Source organism: Glycine max, chromosome 8, assembly GCF_000004515.6.
Source record: "Glycine max cultivar Williams 82 chromosome 8, Glycine_max_v4.0, whole genome shotgun sequence".
NCBI classification, from domain to species: Eukaryota; Viridiplantae; Streptophyta; class Magnoliopsida; order Fabales; family Fabaceae; genus Glycine; species Glycine max.
The window spans coordinates 23,472,692-23,491,123 of record NC_038244.2 but is presented as its reverse complement, the minus strand read 5'-3'; the positions used below and the strand labels follow the sequence as shown (position 1 = coordinate 23,491,123).

Genomic DNA, 18,432 nt, shown 5'->3' with positions numbered 1-18,432 from the left:
GTTGAAATTTTAATAATCAAATTGATGCAAAAACAGTATTGTTTTCAAATAATAGAAGTTGGGTGATTGAAATAATCGACTTTGTTGACTGAGTCACCAACATGTTCACGTTCTCAAGTTTTTTAATTATGAAACTGACGCTCATGGAAACCAAACACGTGCACGTTCCCATTCACGAGTTAAAAATGCATGAGTCTAGAATGTTGTGAATTTAGACAAGAAAAGGAGCATTGGTAGTAGTTTCTGCTTTTACACAATCTTCCCAAAGAAATAGCTTCAGCAATCGATTTTGTCTTCATAATAACATGAGATATTGATTATCCTTTTAATCAATCAAATCACTTTAAATATATTTTTTTTAAAAAAGTCTTTCTAATATGCTGATTAAATCATTATTTTCATCTTTAAAATAATACTGTATTCGATTTTATAAAACACTAAATTAATATTCAGAAGAAAAACTAAATGTTTTTGCTTACCATGTTACCAACTTTCTTTTATCAGTATAATTAATTAATTTGAGTATCTATGTTATGATAAATAATTTTAAACTAATTTATCTTTATTTAAATTACGAAAATTGCAAATATGAACCTATTAGGCCATTACCAAATATAAAACCTTACTCCCAACTCCCAAGTAATAAAAATCCCAAGAGCAATCAATAATCATTGATAACTCAGTATTCCTTAATATTTCGTTTTTGTTTATACCTAAGTTACTAATATCTTTTTACTTAATTAAATTAGTTATGTATTCTCTTTACATTTTTTTAAAAAAAAATTATATCTTTAAATTTTATTTAAACTATATCTTTTAAATTATGAACCTATTATTCCAGACTCATGCATGGTTCATAATTGAGTCCCAAATAACGTATTTAAGAGACTCTCTATTTTAGGATAAAGAGATCATAATTATTATCACATTTTTTGAGGTTTTTCAATATTATTTGTACACACACTAAGTAATACATTTAAGGGACTAGCATTATTTTGGGCTAAATTTATTAGATTTAAAAGTCACTTTAAATTTTAAACTAAACATAAAAGCTTTAAAAATAAAATAAACGTTATTTGAATTTTTTTCACTCAAAAATCTCTTTAAAACTAAAAAAAAATGTTTCTTTGTTCAGGCCACACCATTACCAATTTGTTCAATATGAAAATAGAAAGGAATTAATATATACAACTTATTTTAAAATTTATTTTTTCCTTTTTATGTAAAAAATAAGTTTATTTTTTTTAAAAAAAAATCCTACAATTATAATTAACCTAACATTTTAAAGAAAAAAGAAAAATTAGGAATAAGTTGAATTAGACACTAGTACTTTAATCTCTTCTTGAAAACCAATCTCTCCCTTAAAATGAAAAAAATGCTTAAAATAAGTGTAACACATCTTAACTCTTAATAATAAACTTTCCCTCATACAGGTAAATGGACATTAAACTCAAATCAATGTACTAGTACTTAAAAACATTATTTTCCGTCTTTAATAGATTTGACCGTTCTTTGAACCACCGGCGTCCAACAGAGAAGAATAGATCAAATAATGATAAACAAACAATTAATAACATTGAATTTAGTCATTAAAGTAGGGTTACGTAATTTTGGTAATTTACGAAATTTAAAACCGTATTCGAACCGAAATTATGATAAGTACGTGAATTTCATCTGTCATATTAGGTGGAGTATATCCTTTTATATATTTTTTGACATAATTTTAATTATTTAACGATTTTGTGTAAATTTTCTGATAAAAATGCATTTAAATTATTCAGTAAAATATTTTATACGAGACGTATCTGACAATAAATATTAAGTTGAAAAAAACTATCACTGCAGATCTATTAACAAAGAGTTGTTCTGACTTTATAAGTGATTTTGAATTTGAGATTTTAAACCAATAAATATTGATCGGTCTGAATGGATTGTTTATTCTAAAATTAAATAATAAAAACTATACTCTAAACTGAATAAATTTAATCACGCTCGAGTTACTTTAACAGGGTCAAAAAGCTTAAAGCCACCTAAACTAAAAAAAATAGAAAAATAAATATAAAATTATACTATTTCTATTTATGAGATTAAACTTTTTAAAGTTATTTTTTTTTTCACGTCCATGTAAAACAAAAAGAGAAACAATAATGATAATAATATTTTTTTAAAGAGTCTTGCTAATTGATATTTTTGGAGACATCATTAAGAAACTAAAATAAGAAAATATGTATTATAAATATCATATGAGTATAAAATAAGTCACAAATAACATAATTTTTTGTATCTGAATATTTTTTTTAGTCCTTTAATTAATTAAAATTCCAAAAATGCTGATTAGTATTTTTATTTTTGAAAAATTATATAAATTCATTATTGTAAATTAAATTAACTATTTATTAATTTTATAAATTAGTTAATTAAATCTTATAGCAATATGAAGGGATGAATGCAGCTTATTTTTGTGTTAAGGAGACAATGATTATTTTCTTTTGTCATTCCATAATCCTATCCATTCACTCCCTGGAAATCCAATCATCCGCACCGTCCAAGCCGCCTGTTATTTTTATTTATCACTCTGCCATTACACGTTGTCGTTCTCATCCATCCTTTCAATCAGTATAAAATTCTTTATTTTTGCGTGGCGAGGAACAAAATCTATTGTCACAGCCATTGCTTCAAAGCCACCACTTGCTGGTGACGCACCCGCTCGTGACAGTAGCACTGCCTCGTTCATTTCTTCAAACCGAAATTGTTCCTTAATTTGTCGATTCGCTTCTCAGTTTTCGCGTGCGATTCTCAAGGAACCGAAGGACAAAGCGCTGGATCGAGAATCTTGATTCGGTTTGATTTTTACGTTTTTGACTTCTGATTCACGCGCTTTTCGACAAGCTGATACGCTCTTGGATTTTTGCGGGATTCGATCGTATCGTATTTCATTGCAATCATGACTCAGGTTCCATTTTTAATTGCTTTTTTTTTTTTTTTTTATCTTTTTCGCATTTGATTGTGTTAGTTTCTGAATCTGAATGTCTAGTGCCATGATTTGTGATTTCTGAAATGATTATAATGATGATGTTTGATCATGATCATGATCATGGTTATGGTGATGATGATTGTGGCAGGCGGTGGAGGTCCTGAACCGGTATGGGACGGATCTGGTTGGGGAGCCGAGAGATTCTGATTCTGAGTGTTTGGCGGGTTTTGAGTGTTTTCTGAACATTGTGAGGGCATTGGGAATGGGATCGTGTATCTCAGAGGTTGGAGCTGGTGGTAATTCACCTCCTCTTCTTCCTTATTCGCCTGAATCCAACATGGATGGTGGAAAGAGAAGAAGGTTGAGGGGTTCCTCTTCGTTTGATTTCAAAGTGCCTGGGAGGATGTTCTTGAATGGTTCAAGCGAGGTTGCATCCATGTATTGCAAGCAAGGAAGAAAAGGGATCAACCAAGATGCTATGCTTGTTTGGGAGGTTAGCCCCTTCTCTCTCAGCATCCATTGATGTTGTTTCGGGATATTTATGTCTTTTACATTGCATTTGTATAATTGTATTCACATTATGCGGTTTGCAGTAATAGAAATGAAGGCGCGTCTATTTTTCTCCTTTTTGGAAGTTAAAAAGTTCTATATTTGAAAGGGAATCAAAGTTAAGTAGGTGTTCTGCTTTTGTTATAAGTTTTTTAAAGAATCATTGAATGGGTTAGTTATGTCATTATTTAGCTTATCATTATGCTTAGACCAAGTGTACATGATTTAGTGCTTAAAAAAATCATTGTTTTTGTGTATTTGGAATAAATATGAACTGATATGTGGAGCCTTGACGTAAGGAGTATGTTATTAACTTTGTCTTACCTTTACCTCTGTTCATTTCTTTTCCAAATACTCTTCTCAATCTTCTTAGGTTGTTAGTAGTGCCTTTTCATGCTGCCAATGCAGTATAAAATATAAATAACATCCTCCCTCCATTGTTAGTAGTACCTTTACCTCTGTTCATTTCTTTTCCAAATACTCTTCTCAATCTTCTTAGGTTGTTAGTAGTTCCTTGTCATGCTGCCAATGCAGTATAAAATATAAATAACATCCTCCCTCCATTGCTTTCTAATAGTCTAATAGATCATTGTGTTCTCCATCTCTTCCCACTTCAGCATAGTTTGAATGAGATACATCAATTTTACAAAATAATAGTTTTTGTTAAGATGTTCTACATCAGCCAAAATACTCCTTATAAAACTTGAAAAATCTTCTCTCCTTGAGTTAACTTTTGGGGTTGAGTTAAACCTAACCCATTGTTTATAGTTTCTTTATTATCTTTCTCTTACAGTTTGAGTCTTCAGATGTCTACTCACAGTTTTGTTGTTTCAGTTTGCACTAAGACTAATGATATAGATGTTAATAATGTGCACAAAACTTTGTGTATTTTCCTTGTGCAGAACTTTTGTTCAAAGGAAGACACCATTTTTTGTGGTGTTTTTGATGGTCATGGACCTTATGGCCACAGAGTTGCAAAGAAAGTTAGGGATTCTTTTCCTTTAAAGCTTAATGCCCAATGGGATTTGCATCATAAAAATAGAGACAGACTCAGTGATCATAGCAGTGCCACAGGAAGTTATAAATCTGAAGGGAATGGATTTAGACTGGTGGATGAGAAAACTAGTCCCATTGATCATGAACATGAAGAAACAGATACTATTTTGACATTACGAGAATCTTTTTTGAAGGCTTGTAAGATTATGGACAAAGAACTGAAACTTCATCCTGATATTGACTGCTTTTGTAGTGGGACTACAGCAGTTACCTTGGTCAAGCAAGTAAGATATAAATTACAATGTAATGTTCTCTTGATGATTTCTTTTTTTTTTTTTTTTGCATGTGGTTTACTTATGTTCTTTTAGGGGCTGGACCTTGTTATTGGAAATCTTGGGGACTCGAGAGCTGTACTGGGTACCCGAGATCATGATGATTCTCTTATTGCTGTTCAGTTGACTGTTGACCTTAAGCCAAATCTTCCAAGTACCTCTCTTTCTCTCTCCCCCCCCCCCCCCCCCCCCCCCCCCCCAACATGTGTATGTTCTGAATGAACTTGACAAGTTGAAGAACTCCATCTCCTTATATTATTTCCCTTGAAATATTGAATCAATAATGCCAGCTTTATAATTATGATGTGAGTGCCAGTGCTTGTCTGATTTAGATAAATGGACTTGTCATTTATGGAAATCTAGAAGGGTAAGTAATGAATGTGTTGTAGTAGCATTTCAAAACCTTGGGCTTTCCTTGATAACTACGAGAGGACATTTATATTTAATGATTTAGGGTGTGACTGATTGTGTTTCTGTTTTTTCAGTTTCTAAAAACTATTTTTTAAAACAATTTTCAAAATCTAATTTTTAGAGAGTAGGAGTGGGGAAAAGAAGATGTGAGAAGAAATGTTTTTTTTTTAAAATTAAAAACTGAAAAGAGGTATTAGTTTTGGAAACAGCTTAAATAATTACCCTTATCAAACAGGTTTTTTAATTTTTTAAAAACAGAAAACACTTTCCGTAAAAGGAAACAAATGGACCCTTAGTTTTAGCATAACTCGTGTTAAAATGAAACTAAACAAATTGAACATTTGTTATACACCACTTTTCAGTACATTAGCCACCTGAGTATATCAAAATAAACTATCAAACATCTACATCTTTCTTGGGGAGGAAAGTTCTGCAGTGTTTATCATTTACATCTTTTCTTTTCTGTTTTCATTTTACCTGTGTTTTTGGGAGATTTAAATAGGCTTCCCTCTGCTTTATGGAGATAATATCTATTTTTTAATAAAGAAATACAAATGCCCTCTAGCTGAAACCTTATTTTTTTCTTTGATTTATTATATCTAACTTCAATGCCTTTTCTCTTTTGTTTTATCCAATATATATCTTTGGTTCCCTTTTAGAACAACTTGACTTTTGATTCAGGATTGGTGAATATTTTCGTTGTATGATTTAATAAATGCTGTGACTTGGCATTTGTTTTGACTTTTGATACATGAGTCAGTGTGGCATATCTATATGGGTATGGATGTGTGATGTAAAACTTGTTTTCACTTAGGGGAAGAAGAGAGGATCAGGCTTCGTAGAGGAAGGGTTTTTTCCCTTCAGAATGAACCTGAGGTGGCTCGAGTTTGGCTGCCTAACTCTGATTTCCCTGGTCTTGCTATGGCTCGGGCATTTGGAGATTTTTGCCTTAAGGACTTTGGATTGATTGCTGTTCCAGATATCTCATATCACCGTCTTACCGAGAAGGATGAATTTGTCGTGTTAGCAACAGATGGGGTAAGGCCTTATGGGACTCTTTTCTTATGATATACTGTCTTTTATGATTGACATATGTTGAAATTGACCTTAAATAGTATTGGAACTGCCACTTGCAACAGTTGAAATAACCAAATTTGGTTCTAAGTTCACTGTATTTAAATTGGCCTCTTATTGTTTAAGCTAACCACTTATCATGTAAAACTTATAACTCATTACTATTTGAGTTAGTAATGTAGATGATGAACACAAACTTAATATCCAAACTCAAAAGCTGTATCAATACATATTTTTTTATCAAGTTGTATCTCAAACCCATGTTTATATACACATATATGCACGTTATTCCTACCCTCTTTCAAACTGGAATTTGTAAATTGTTGAGCTTTTGGAAAAACTTGTTCTTTATGTCAGCAATTTACTGTTTTCCTTCCTCTCTCCTTTGAAGTTGTAACTCTAATTTTTCTCTTGTGGTCCATATTATGTTGTAACTTGAAATTTTATATTCTCCGAATTGTCTTGCAACATAAAATATGTAACTTGCAGTTTTTGTCACCTAACTATGTTATATGGAATATAATTTGCTGTGATGATATACTGGATTAGACGGAAATATTTGAATTTTTGTAAACTGTTTGATTCTTGTGGGCAGATTTGGGATGTTTTATCAAATGAAGAAGTTGTGGACATTGTAGCACCTGCTCCACGGTCTAGTGCTGCTAGAGCACTGGTTGAGTCAGCTGTTCAGGCATGGAAGACAAAATTTCCTTTTTGTAAGGTTGATGATTGTGCTGCCGTATGCCTCTTCTTTGATTCTGATTCAGATTTCAAGTCAACAGATACCAAAGACAAGTTGATACCGGAGGCATCTATTGACCAATCTGAGAAGTTATCTTTACTTGGTGAAAAGGGAGTTGGAATGGAAGCTGAAAAACAGCAGCAATAGCTCAAGTTTTGTACCATGTCTCTCCCAAGCCTTGCTGGTTTTATCGAGAAGGTTGGGTAAATTGTGCTGCAACAACAGTCAACAGAGAAAGGATCATTATTTTGATGATTTTTCGGTAGTTTTCTGCCAATATTCTTTTCATTATTTATCTTCCATTTCCTTCGACAGCATTTGAGGGGGGGGGGGGGCGCGTAATATATATTTCTTATCTGGAGGAAAAGGGGTACCGGGCTTTTTTTTTTTGTTGCTGGAGGTCATTTTCCTTCTCTGTATATTTGGTAGATTTGGAGTTTTTGTAGATCCAAGTCTCTAGATTAATATTATATAGTCTGTTCTGAAATCTGCCGTTTTTCATTTGCATCATTCTTAGGTTATAGTTTCCAATTTAGTCAGTAGTGAAAACTGAAAAGAATTGGATTTATTTCTTATGGACCTGAGTCAGGTTTTTGTACCTCCATGTTGTGTTGCTGTCAGAGATTAATGATATTGTTGTCTGTGTGATCCTATTGTGGGTTTTGTGTGGAAATCTTACTCTGAAGGAAATTTGTCTTTAAGGTATACCAGTAAAACTGTATTTACCTTTTGATTTAATTTATATTATTTCATGATTTTAACTTAATTTTAACAAGGATAAGTTATTTTAAAAAAAAAACTTATTTATTTTTGGGTACAGCGATAACAATGTCATCCGAGGGAAGGAGTCTGCTTCGACCTTGTTAAAAGAAACAATTTTTAATCTAAGTGTGCTGTTCGGAAGGTGTACAGAGTACTAATTAACCCACGAAGGTATGAGGGAATTAAGGATAGTAACATGCCAAAATAAATTTGGAATTCAGTTCCCGAAATTGTTAAGTGTTAGTTACTATAGTTTTTAATGAGGATTCTAGAAAATTAGGAATTAAATAGACTAATGTTTACAAGTTAAAGACTAGTGTAGGAATTTATTCACTTCATGATAAAACTTGACATGGAACACCGGACTTCAAAAAATAAACGTGACAGGAAGTGGAGTTGGAGTCAAGTTCTGTCAATGCAAACTGGATTTATTCTCCGTACTAATTTAGTAAACAAGATTAAAATAATTAGGTTTGATTGATATTTTGGCCCTCATGGTTGTCTTTATAATTTTTTCATATACGAAAAAAAAATTATAAGTTTTAATTTCTGTACACACGCATAAATTAAGTTTTGATCCCCGTTATTAACGCAGCTAGTATCTGGCGACTATTCATTTGCTTCACTTGCAAAAAATCACTTCAAAGTTCAAGTTCATCATGCAATATTTAACAACCTTAGCATATTAAAAGACACCCATTCTCTTACATTAACGTAAAAAGAAAAAATGAAAGTCAAACCAAATTTAAAAATGTCGGTCCACACGTATTGACTGCTACACCACACCGCAATTAATAATGTTTGTGATAACTTCCTTGCCACTTGCAGTTTGTGACGCGTATTGTTTATGATAAATTATTTCAATCTTTCTGTGTATTCTGTTTCACAAAAATGGCAGATGGTGTTGTTGCCTTTCTGCTGCAGAACTTGTCACGGCTTCTTGAGGATGAACTAAAACTGTTTTCTGGCGTGGAGGACAAAATCAGTTCGCTGTGCAATGAGCTCAAGTTTATAGACATCTTCCTCAAGAGCTCTGAGGGGAAGTCCAACGACAAAGTTGTGAAAGAAGTGGTGAGCCAAATAAGAGATGTTGCCTACAAAGCTGAGGATGTGGTTGACACTTACATTGCCAACATCACCAAACACAGAACCAGAAACACACTGAGCATGTTATTCCACTTCAAAGAACGGTTCATGGTGCTGCACAAAGTCGACGCCGAGATAGAAAAAATCAAGATCTGTATTGATGAGATTTACAAGAACAAGGAGAGGTATGGCATCAGAGAAAGTGAATACAAAAGCGAAGAAGAAGAAGCTGAAACACTCCGCAAGAGAAGGAGAGATGTGGAGGAAGAAGATGTAGTGGGCTTAGTGCATGACTCAAGTGTGGTAATTAAGCAACTCACCATGGAAAGTGATTCATGTCGTAAAGTTGTTTCCATAATTGGAATGGGAGGGTTGGGTAAGACCACTCTTGCCAGAAAGATCTATAACAACAATCAGGTGAGTGAATTGTTTACTTGTCGTGCATGGGGTTATGTGTCCAATGATTATAGAGCTAGAGAGCTTTTGCTGAGCCTTCTCAAGTGTTTGCTGTCCACGGATGAATATAATGATTTGTTCAAGAAAAGAATGGATGGAGGAGGCGAAGATATAAGTGAGGAAGAATTGAAGAAGAAGGTAGCAGAATGGTTGAAGGGGAAAAAGTACCTGGTAGTGCTTGATGACATCTGGGAAACACAAGTATGGGATGAGGTTAAAGGCGCCTTTCCAGATGACCAAAGAGGTAGCAGAATACTAATAACAAGTCGCGACAAGGAGGTGGCATACTATATAGGAACAAAGTCTCCCTACTACCTTCCCTTCCTTAATAAAGGCGAAAGTTGGGAACTGTTCTCTAAGAAGGTGTTTCGAGGTGAAGAATGTCCTTCTAATCTACAGCCTCTGGGTAGATCCATTGTTGAAATTTGTGGAGGTTTACCACTTGCCATAGTTGTTTTGGCAGGACTTGTTGCCAGGAAGGAGAAATCAGAAAGAGAGTGGAAGAGAATCAAGGAAGTGAGTTGGCATCTTACACAAGAAAAGACTCAAGTGATGGATATACTGAAGCTGAGCTATGACAGCTTGCCTCAAAGATTAAAGCCATGCTTTCTGTATTTTGGAATCTATCCCGAAGACTATGAGATCAGTGCAAGGCAATTGATCCAACTATGGACAGCTGAAGGGTTCATACATCCACAAAAACCTGGAATCCTGAGTACAGCAGAGATAGAAGATGTTGGTGACTACTACTTGGATGAGCTGGTGGATCGCAGCCTGGTGCAAGTGGCGAGTAGGAGGAGTGATGGTGGTGTCAAGACATGTCGGATTCACGATCTTCTTCGTGACCTCTGCATATCAGAGAGCAAATCCTGTAAGTTTTTGGAGGTTTGCACGGAGGTAAACATTGATACTCTATCCTTGAGCAATCCTCGTAGATTGTCCTTGCAATGCAAAGCACGGCCTAATATCTGTACAAAAAAATTTAATCAATCATACACTCGTTCCTTGTTCTTCTTTTCTGAAATTATGCACACACGTGGCATTCCAAAGAGCATCAAGAATGCTCGTGTGCTGTATTCAAAATCCAAAGGAGCAATGAATTACTCACTGCATAGTACTTTTAAGACGATGATCCATCTAAGGTATTTGAGAATAGACACAGGTGTCAGCCACATTCCAGCTTCTATAGGCAACCTTAGGAATTTAGAAACGCTAGATGTAAGATACAAAGAGACTGTCTCCAGTGAAATTTGGAAGTTGAAGCAACTGAGGCATCTTTATTTGAGAGGGGGTGCAAAATTGCCAGAAGTAGCTAGAGAAAGAAAGGTGAATCTTCAAACTCTGTGGTTAAGGGCTTTTGATCGACAAATGGTGTCCATGATGAACAAGGACATGTATGTCAATGACATATTTCCCAGGTTGAGAAAATTAGTTTTGCACTATCCATTTCATCGTCCTTCTCACGAACAATTACCAACTGTAAGGTTACCAAGTCTACACCACCTATGCAATCTCCATAGCCTAAAAATAATTGACTTTCTAGAACTTCCACCTGACAAAAATGCCTTTCCATCACATCTCACCAAGATAACCTGGAAACAAATACATGTCGGCAGTGACTTCTCTTTGATGAGTACTTTAGGATGGCTAACCAACCTACAAATTTTGAAAATGGGAAGGCAATGCTCTGACGTGTTGTTCGACCTTAATGTTGGTGCAGGAGAGTTCCCACAGCTTCAAGTATTTCAGATGAGGGGAATGAAACTCAGAAGCTGGAGATTGGACAAAAGTGCAATGCCACATCTTCAACATCTGCTCATTGAAGGCTGTGAATACTTGAATGATCTTCCTGAAGAAGTATGGTCCTTGACTACCTTACGAAAAGTGCATGTTTTGTGGCCTTCTGAAAGATTGGCAAACAGACTTCAAAATGTGAAATTAAAGAATGGCTGTAAGCTCATAATCTCTAATGCTCCTCCAAATGGTCAATCAGATCAGAATGCACTGACACATTCTGTATCAGTTGATGCCTGAAACAGGCATGCTTCTCATACACACTAAATTTCCATTTATAATCTTAGTTATTGCCTAATTTCTTTGTCTTTTGTCCCTGATTGTTCTATTGATGTGCTATCAATTTGACTCCAATGTTACTTCATTTACATGTTGATTGTAGTAGGCTTTTATTTTCTTGCTTTCATGAAATGATCTGTGATTCCTCTGCCTCCTTCTTTACCTAGATTGCAAGATATTTTGATTTACTTAGCATTTGAGACCTGGATTCACATGCATCATTTTGTTTGTTTGCAGGATCATTCACTAAAGAATATCGTTAGGAGCCCCACATTGGATTGAATAAGAAGCTCCATATGGTACTTAAGCCACTAGGCTCTCCCATCTAATAGACTAGTCTTTTGGGTTGGACTTTCCTCTTGTGCTTAGTTTTTTATTTTATTTCATTCTTTGAGAGACCACAGTGGCTTCCCTCTACTTTAAGGAGTTAATGTCCATATTTTTATGAAGATATGTTCTGTAACAACTGGTTTCAAGTATGGTTTAAGTCTTGTTGAAACCTAAACTTTCTTTGTTTTGTTGTTTTTTTATCTGTTACAGTACTTTGATGACTTTTTCTCTTTCGTTTTATCTAATATATTTCTTTGGTTTTCTTTTAGTTTTAGAGCAACTTGACTTTTGTGAAAAAGTATATTCTGGATTGGTGAAACCATATTTTCATTGGTATTATTTAAAAATATGTGACCTTGAATTTGGTTCCATACATCAGTCAGCATTGCTTGTCTATTTGGGTATTGATGTGTCATCTGCATTTGATTTCACTCGGGAAGAAAAGAGGATCAAGCTTTGTTAAGGAAGGTTTTTTTCCTTCAGAATGAACCTGTCGTGGCTCAAGTTTGGTTTCTTAACTCTGATTTCTCTGCTGTTGCTTTGGTATGGGCTTTTGGACATTTTTGCCTAAAGGACTTTGGGTTAATTGCTGTTCCAGATGTCTCACGTCACCACCTTACTGGAAAGGACGAATTTGTTGTATTAGCAACAGATGGGGTAGTTCCTTAAGGTTCCTTTTTCTTATGACATACTATCTATAATCTACAAATTAGTAAAAATTGATTCATATCAAGATCATAATTATGGTTAACCAATTCTAGAATGCAATTGACTCTAGATTTTATTCATACTGCTGCTTGCATTACGTTTGAGTAAGTTGAAATAATTGAATTTTGTTCCATATTACTACATTTAAATTGACTTGCTAACAACTTTTCACTTTAAACTCGTTGATAAAATTTACCAATTATTGTTTGACTTAACCACTAAAATAAATAAACACAAACTTACTCTTATCAAAAGTGGTATTGATGCATATTTTGATCTAGTTGTATCTCAGACCCATATCTATATACAGACTTGCATATTCTAACTACCCTCTTCTAAACTGGAATTTGTGGATTGTTAGCATTTTGAAAAAGCTTGTCCTTTACATCAATGTATATATTCTCCTGAGTTGTCTTGCAACACAAAAATTTGACTATTTTCGTACATATTATCTGCCTACATTTTTGCACTTAACTAAGTTATGGAAAAATAATTTGCTGATGAGATATACTTGGACAGATGGATGAAATTACACCAACTTTTTATAAAAAGGAAAAGAGTGCATTTTAATAGAATGTGCTGAACCCTGCAGAAAAGTTGGTCAGAAAAATCACTGACTTAAATGCAATTCTATAGATTTGGGATATTTCATCAAACAAAAATGTTGTGCTTGTGGACATTGTAGTATCTGCTCCACGCTCTGCTGCTTCTCAAGCACTGATTTAGTCAGCTGTTGAATGATGGAGGACAAATAACCTTTTTGTAAAGTTGATAAGTGTGTTGTACACCACAGACAATTTGATATCAGAGGCATCTATTGACCAATCTGTGTGCTGCCAGCTCTATTTGGAGAGAAGGGAATTGGAATTGAAGCTGAAAAACCATGTTTCTTCCCAAGCCTAGCTTGTTTTATTGAAAAGGTTGGGATAATTGTGCTGCAACAGTCAAAGAGAAAGGATGATAATTTTGATGATTTTTTTAGTTCTTCTGCTAATATACTTTTCATTTTGCTTTACTTCAACAGCATTTGAGGGGGAAGAGGGACTTTGATATATATTTCAATTTGCTTCTCCATATATTTGGTAGATTTTGAGTTTTTTTCTTTTTGTAAATATGCGACTCTAGATTCTTAGTTTATAGTTTGTATGTCATCTGAAATCTTATTGTTATGCGCTGTTGAATCAGGTTTCTGTTGACTCAACTAGTATGTTGTATTTCTATCAAACTTTTAATTGTATTGTAATTTTGAGGTTGAGGTATGATTGATCATATTTGGTACCTATTTTTCTGCAAATCCATAACATTCTCTAGAGGGATGGAGTTTCAAACTTATTAGAAGAAAACAATTTATAAGTTAGTCAGGTGTGGCAAACATGTCGAGTAAAGGGAGAAATTGCATTATATAGTTATAACCGCATTACTGGAAGATGTGCTAACTCCCATAATAGTTAGGCATGCATGCATTCCTTCCATTCTTTTTCTTGGATATTGTTGTCATAATGTCTAGGTTGAGTTTATTGCCAAACGATGACAATGGATTAGGAGAACTATGTTACACAAGATGTGAACGAGGGATTCAACCAGAGTAACTAATCATGCGATTTTAATTTATTTGGTTTAAGTTCTTCTTTCATATTATATATGGTATTTGTGTAGGTGTAGATTTTGCATCAGTAAATAGATTATGGAGCCATTGCCAAGGTAACTTTTTGTGTAGTTTACTCACTTCACTACCAATGATTTATAACTGAGCTAGATTTAATAAATTTATTGGTACAGTTTATAGTAAGTTTTTGTAATTTATTTTTTTAAAAATGATAAGGCAAACTTTTATGTGATAGGGTTTATTAAATAACTATTTAAGTAAACTGTGTATTCAAATATATATCCCGTATCTGTTCTAGCTTACTTTTAAGAAAATGATTATTCTCTCAAAAGCTTTCTCAATAATCTGAAGAAAAAAAAATATAATTATATAAGTTCAATCAATAATTCATGCATCCGAGAAACATAAGGCTACCATTTTCTTTTGTCTTCAACTTCTCCCTTTGCTTTTTTATCGTTGGTTTATTTTGCTTTATCCATTCAACATTTTATCTTGCTTTCAGATTTAGTGAAGAAAATGTTATTTGGATTGGATGCCTTTTTTTTCCTTCCATATTTTGTGTTTTTTTCTTGTAGCTTTCTAAGCTGCTTTCACTTAGCTTATTGATGTTTGCTTGCTTATTTATTTTTCTTGTGGTCTTTTGCCTGCATTTCCTTTTGATTTTGGTTCCAGTTCTGAAACATAGTTTTCCCCCATACAATTTTTTGCGTCCTACACAGATAAGTAGTCCTCTAGAATTCTGCTTACTTCATCGTTATCTTCGCTATAGAAAGCTTTTCATTCTTCTTCCCTGTGTTAGATGATTAGTGCTTAATCAATTGGTGTTAGACTACAGACTGCAATTAATTCAGTTTTGCAGTTAGTTTTATTTTTCTGTTATAACAGAAATATTTATAATACTTGTTATCATGTTGTTATCTCCATCATGTAAAATTGGTATAAGTTATGGAACTTATGTATAATTTCAATAAACTTGTCTTGAGAAGAGCAGAAGAGTCCATTCAAAAGCGATCCAACTCTGGTCTAAATTCCGAGAAGATGAGTGCGCCATCGAAGAGAATTATTTCGTTTGAAATTGATGGTTCCAAGAACTTCTTTAAAGCAGGTGGGATTGGAAAGAACTTAGATAGATGATCTTTTTGATGATTGAAATATGAGTTGACGTAGCTATAAAGAAGTTACAGCAAGATGTCAAGTAGTGTTAGATATGTATATTTAGACATATTTACAAGTGTCGAAATCATAGAATTCGACCATTAATATAAGTTTACAAATAAGACTTCCGACTATCAATTTGGGGATTGAAACATTATCAGTTAATTTCTCTAACACGGATAACGCCTACCATCAAAATTGACTATAGGTTCAGCAGGTCATTATGTATGTATTCAATTCCCACCTTTTATAAATTCATGTATTTTACTTTATTGTATTTTTCTAAACCTTTTACTCTTCCAATCCCCATTTCTATTCATTATTGAAATCGATATCGAAATATAATAACTATCGAAATTGATTTTATAATAAAAACATTATTATCAAATTTACTTACAAATTATATCACAAACAAGTCTTAATGAAAATTATATGTTGTTAAGAAGTGGTAAAATGACAATAAATTATCAAAAAAGACTATCACATTTGAGATATGGTATTACTTTTTTTTAGACACATCCTTAACCTTCTATGGAGGGATGGAGGGATGAAGTTATAACCTTGTTAGAAGAAAAAAAAATTAAGCAAGATAGGTGTGGCGGCATACGAGAAAAGTATTGTATTAGCAAAATCATTTGCAACATATTATATCAGCAAAGGTACGCATTCACATGCATTCATTTGGATTTTGTTGCCATAATGTCTTACTTGAGTTAATTTATTGTCGAAGGAAGTCACGGTGTCGTGGATGATCTAACCAACGTGGAATTCAACGAGTGTAACCAAGTTTATTGGTACCGTTTATACTGTATAGAAAGTTTTTGTAGTTTATTTCAATAAATTTATCACACAAATATTTATAAGAAACAAATTTTGTTTTTTTTTCCAAATTATAAGAAACAAATTTATTATTAACTCTATTTTTTTTCGATGTAGGTAGAAAACAGCCCCAATCAACATCGACTCAAAAATAGTTTACTGGCATTAGTAAAAAATATTATCCTGTTGATATCAGTAAAAAAATTTGTCCCAATCAAGATTGCCAAAAACTAGAAGTACATTCGGATTGAGTTGGGTCAAGTTTGGTTAAATTTGTTATTCAACCCGATCAAAATTTAACATGTAGGTAGGGTTTGTACATTTTTCTATGTCCAACATAACTCAATCCGATTATAAACAAGTTGGATAGGGTTAAGTTAATTGAGTTTGAATATTTAAAAATTATTATATATTTGTAAAAATTACTTTTTTTAAAATAATAATTTGTTTTTACCTAAAATTTTATAAGTATATAATGACTAAATTTTCTCAAAAGAGACTAAATTGTGACAATATTTAACTAATAAAATTGATTTCAATATTAATACGATATTTTTATTTTAGATAGAAATGAAATATTATATTAGTATGATAAAACATAAATAAAATCAAGACAAGATAAAAGTAACAACTTAAGAAAAAAATCATGGGTGATTTAATTTAATAAATTATGTGAGCTAAAAAGTAATGTGTGTTAATTTAATAATTAACTTATATATAATAATAAATTTAATTATATGGTTTCAGTTGGATCGGATTAAAAAAAACAAAATGTTACTCAATCTGTATATGATCGAGTCTTAATTAAGTTTGATCGAATTCAACCCGAATACTTAGAAGAGTCAACTCAATATAATTAGGTTGGATTGAGTCACGAGATGACTTAGACCGATAAACACTCCTACCAAAAATTGCCCTAATCAATATGAGAATTAAAAAAAACTTGTTAGCATCAACCAAACAATAACATCAAATTATCAAACAGTAACATCAATGTTGGTTGAAAAAAAACATTGTCAACATTGTCACGTCAAAAATTATCCTCAAATTCTTTAATTGTTAAGTTATATCAATTTTGACTCTTAAGAATTTATTGGAAAATTCATTCGATTTTGAAAATAATGGATGAATTATTAATCATTCATAAAATAAATAAATGGATTGGATCTAATTCATTTAACTTTTTTTGGATTTAAAGGATGGATCGGATGGATTTACTTACTTGTGGATGAATTGAATGAATGAATACTAATTGATTTGTTACTCCTACTTACTACTGTACAACTTCTAGTACAAAGTATAAGAGATTTTAACTCTTCTAAAATTTCTTTTAAGGCATTAAATTTCACCAATTCCATGTCATTGCCTTATATTCAGCCTCTACGCTACCTATAGCCACAACATTTTTTATTTTATTTCTCTAGGCAAACAAAATTTACCAAACAAAAGTACAATAGTCAAATGTTGACTTTTAATCAGTAATGGATCCAATTCAATCTACTGAACACTTCAATGCCTTGTTGCCCAATATTTTTTAGGCACATCATAACCTCCTCTTTGGAGGGATGGAGCGTCAACCATTTACAGTATATATTACCGTTAATGATTGCATTGCCGGAAAGATGTGCTATATAGTTAATATAACCCTTATAAAAGGTAGGCAGGCGTTCATTTGGATATTGTTGTCAATGTCTTCTTTCTTCATTTTTTTTTCCTTCTTAATCCCTTCTTCATATTGTATATGGTGTGAAGATAAATCTTATGAAATTTAATGTAGTTATAATAATTTTTTATATATTATAGTAAAAATTAGGTTTAATTGTATTTTTTCTCTCTATAATTTATCAAATGGGTTGATTTTAGTCTCTGTATAATTTATCAATATGGAATTTGAATCCACTATACGCACAAACACACAACTAGGATACTTATAACTTGGTTTAAATATATTTTTTATTTCTAATAAATACTTATTTTTTATTTATTTTCTAATAAATATTTATTTTACATTAAGTCTTTAATAAAATAACAATTTTACTTTTTGGTCTCTAATATTTTGTTTTAAATTTTCATAAATTAATGAATTTTATTTTATTTTTAAATAATTACAAATGATCATTCATGCATCCGAGAAACATAGACCTAGCATTTTCTTTTTCTCTTTTTGAGAGAAAGGCCTATCATTTTTTTTTTGTGTTCTACATTTCCATTTTTTTTCTAATCTTTTGGGCAAATTCTACAGTAAACTTTCTCATGGTGAGAAAGTAAATTCTCACTTTTAGATTTTTTCGAAAACTAAAATTTGAATTTTCATCTTTTAGAGACGAATTTCTCGTTGCTCTACACATTTAGGGATAAA

At 32.5% G+C, this 18,432-nt stretch overlaps 2 protein-coding genes across 7 annotated transcripts; both read left to right on the top strand.

Moving 5' to 3' along the window:
- The first annotated feature begins 2,602 nt into the window (after positions 1–2,602).
- Positions 2,603–7,731, top strand: LOC100802479 (probable protein phosphatase 2C 33). Its single transcript, XM_041018443.1, has 6 exons — positions 2,603–2,953; positions 3,123–3,467; positions 4,426–4,803; positions 4,888–5,005; positions 6,077–6,300; positions 6,932–7,731. Exons 1-6 carry the CDS (start codon positions 2,945–2,947, stop codon positions 7,223–7,225), a joined length of 1,368 nt encoding a protein of 455 aa, XP_040874377.1. The 5' UTR covers positions 2,603–2,944; the 3' UTR covers positions 7,226–7,731.
- Positions 7,732–8,618: 887 nt separating this feature from the next.
- On the top strand, positions 8,619–15,392 carry LOC100801950 (putative disease resistance RPP13-like protein 3). 6 transcript variants are annotated; one of them, XR_415637.4, is made up of 3 exons: positions 8,619–10,279; positions 11,103–11,421; positions 11,693–15,392. XR_415637.4 is itself a non-coding variant. In XM_006585782.4 (2 exons), the coding sequence occupies exon 1, from the start codon at positions 8,732–8,734 to the stop codon at positions 11,414–11,416; it is 2,685 nt and encodes an 894-aa protein (XP_006585845.1). In that variant the 5' UTR covers positions 8,623–8,731; the 3' UTR covers positions 11,417–11,421; positions 11,693–15,392. The 6 variants fall into 6 exon arrangements, 1 of the variants encoding a protein (XP_006585845.1); XR_005892656.1 differs by having other exon boundaries at positions 8,622–11,421; positions 11,693–11,754; positions 13,013–15,392; XR_415636.4 differs by having other exon boundaries at positions 8,622–11,421; positions 11,693–11,754; positions 12,165–15,392.
- Positions 15,393–18,432: the final 3,040 nt, after the last annotated feature.

Coding starts and splice junctions, on each gene's coding strand:
- LOC100802479 (XM_041018443.1), top strand. Junction 4,804..4,887: donor CAGTTACCTTGGTCAAGCAA/GTAAGATATAAA, acceptor ATGTTCTTTTAG/GGGCTGGACCTTGTTATTGG. Junction 6,301..6,931: donor TCGTGTTAGCAACAGATGGG/GTAAGGCCTTAT, acceptor TCTTGTGGGCAG/ATTTGGGATGTTTTATCAAA.
- LOC100801950 (XM_006585782.4), top strand. CDS start 8,732: ATGGCAGATGGTGTTGTTGCCTTTCTGCTGCAGAACTTGTCACGGCTT.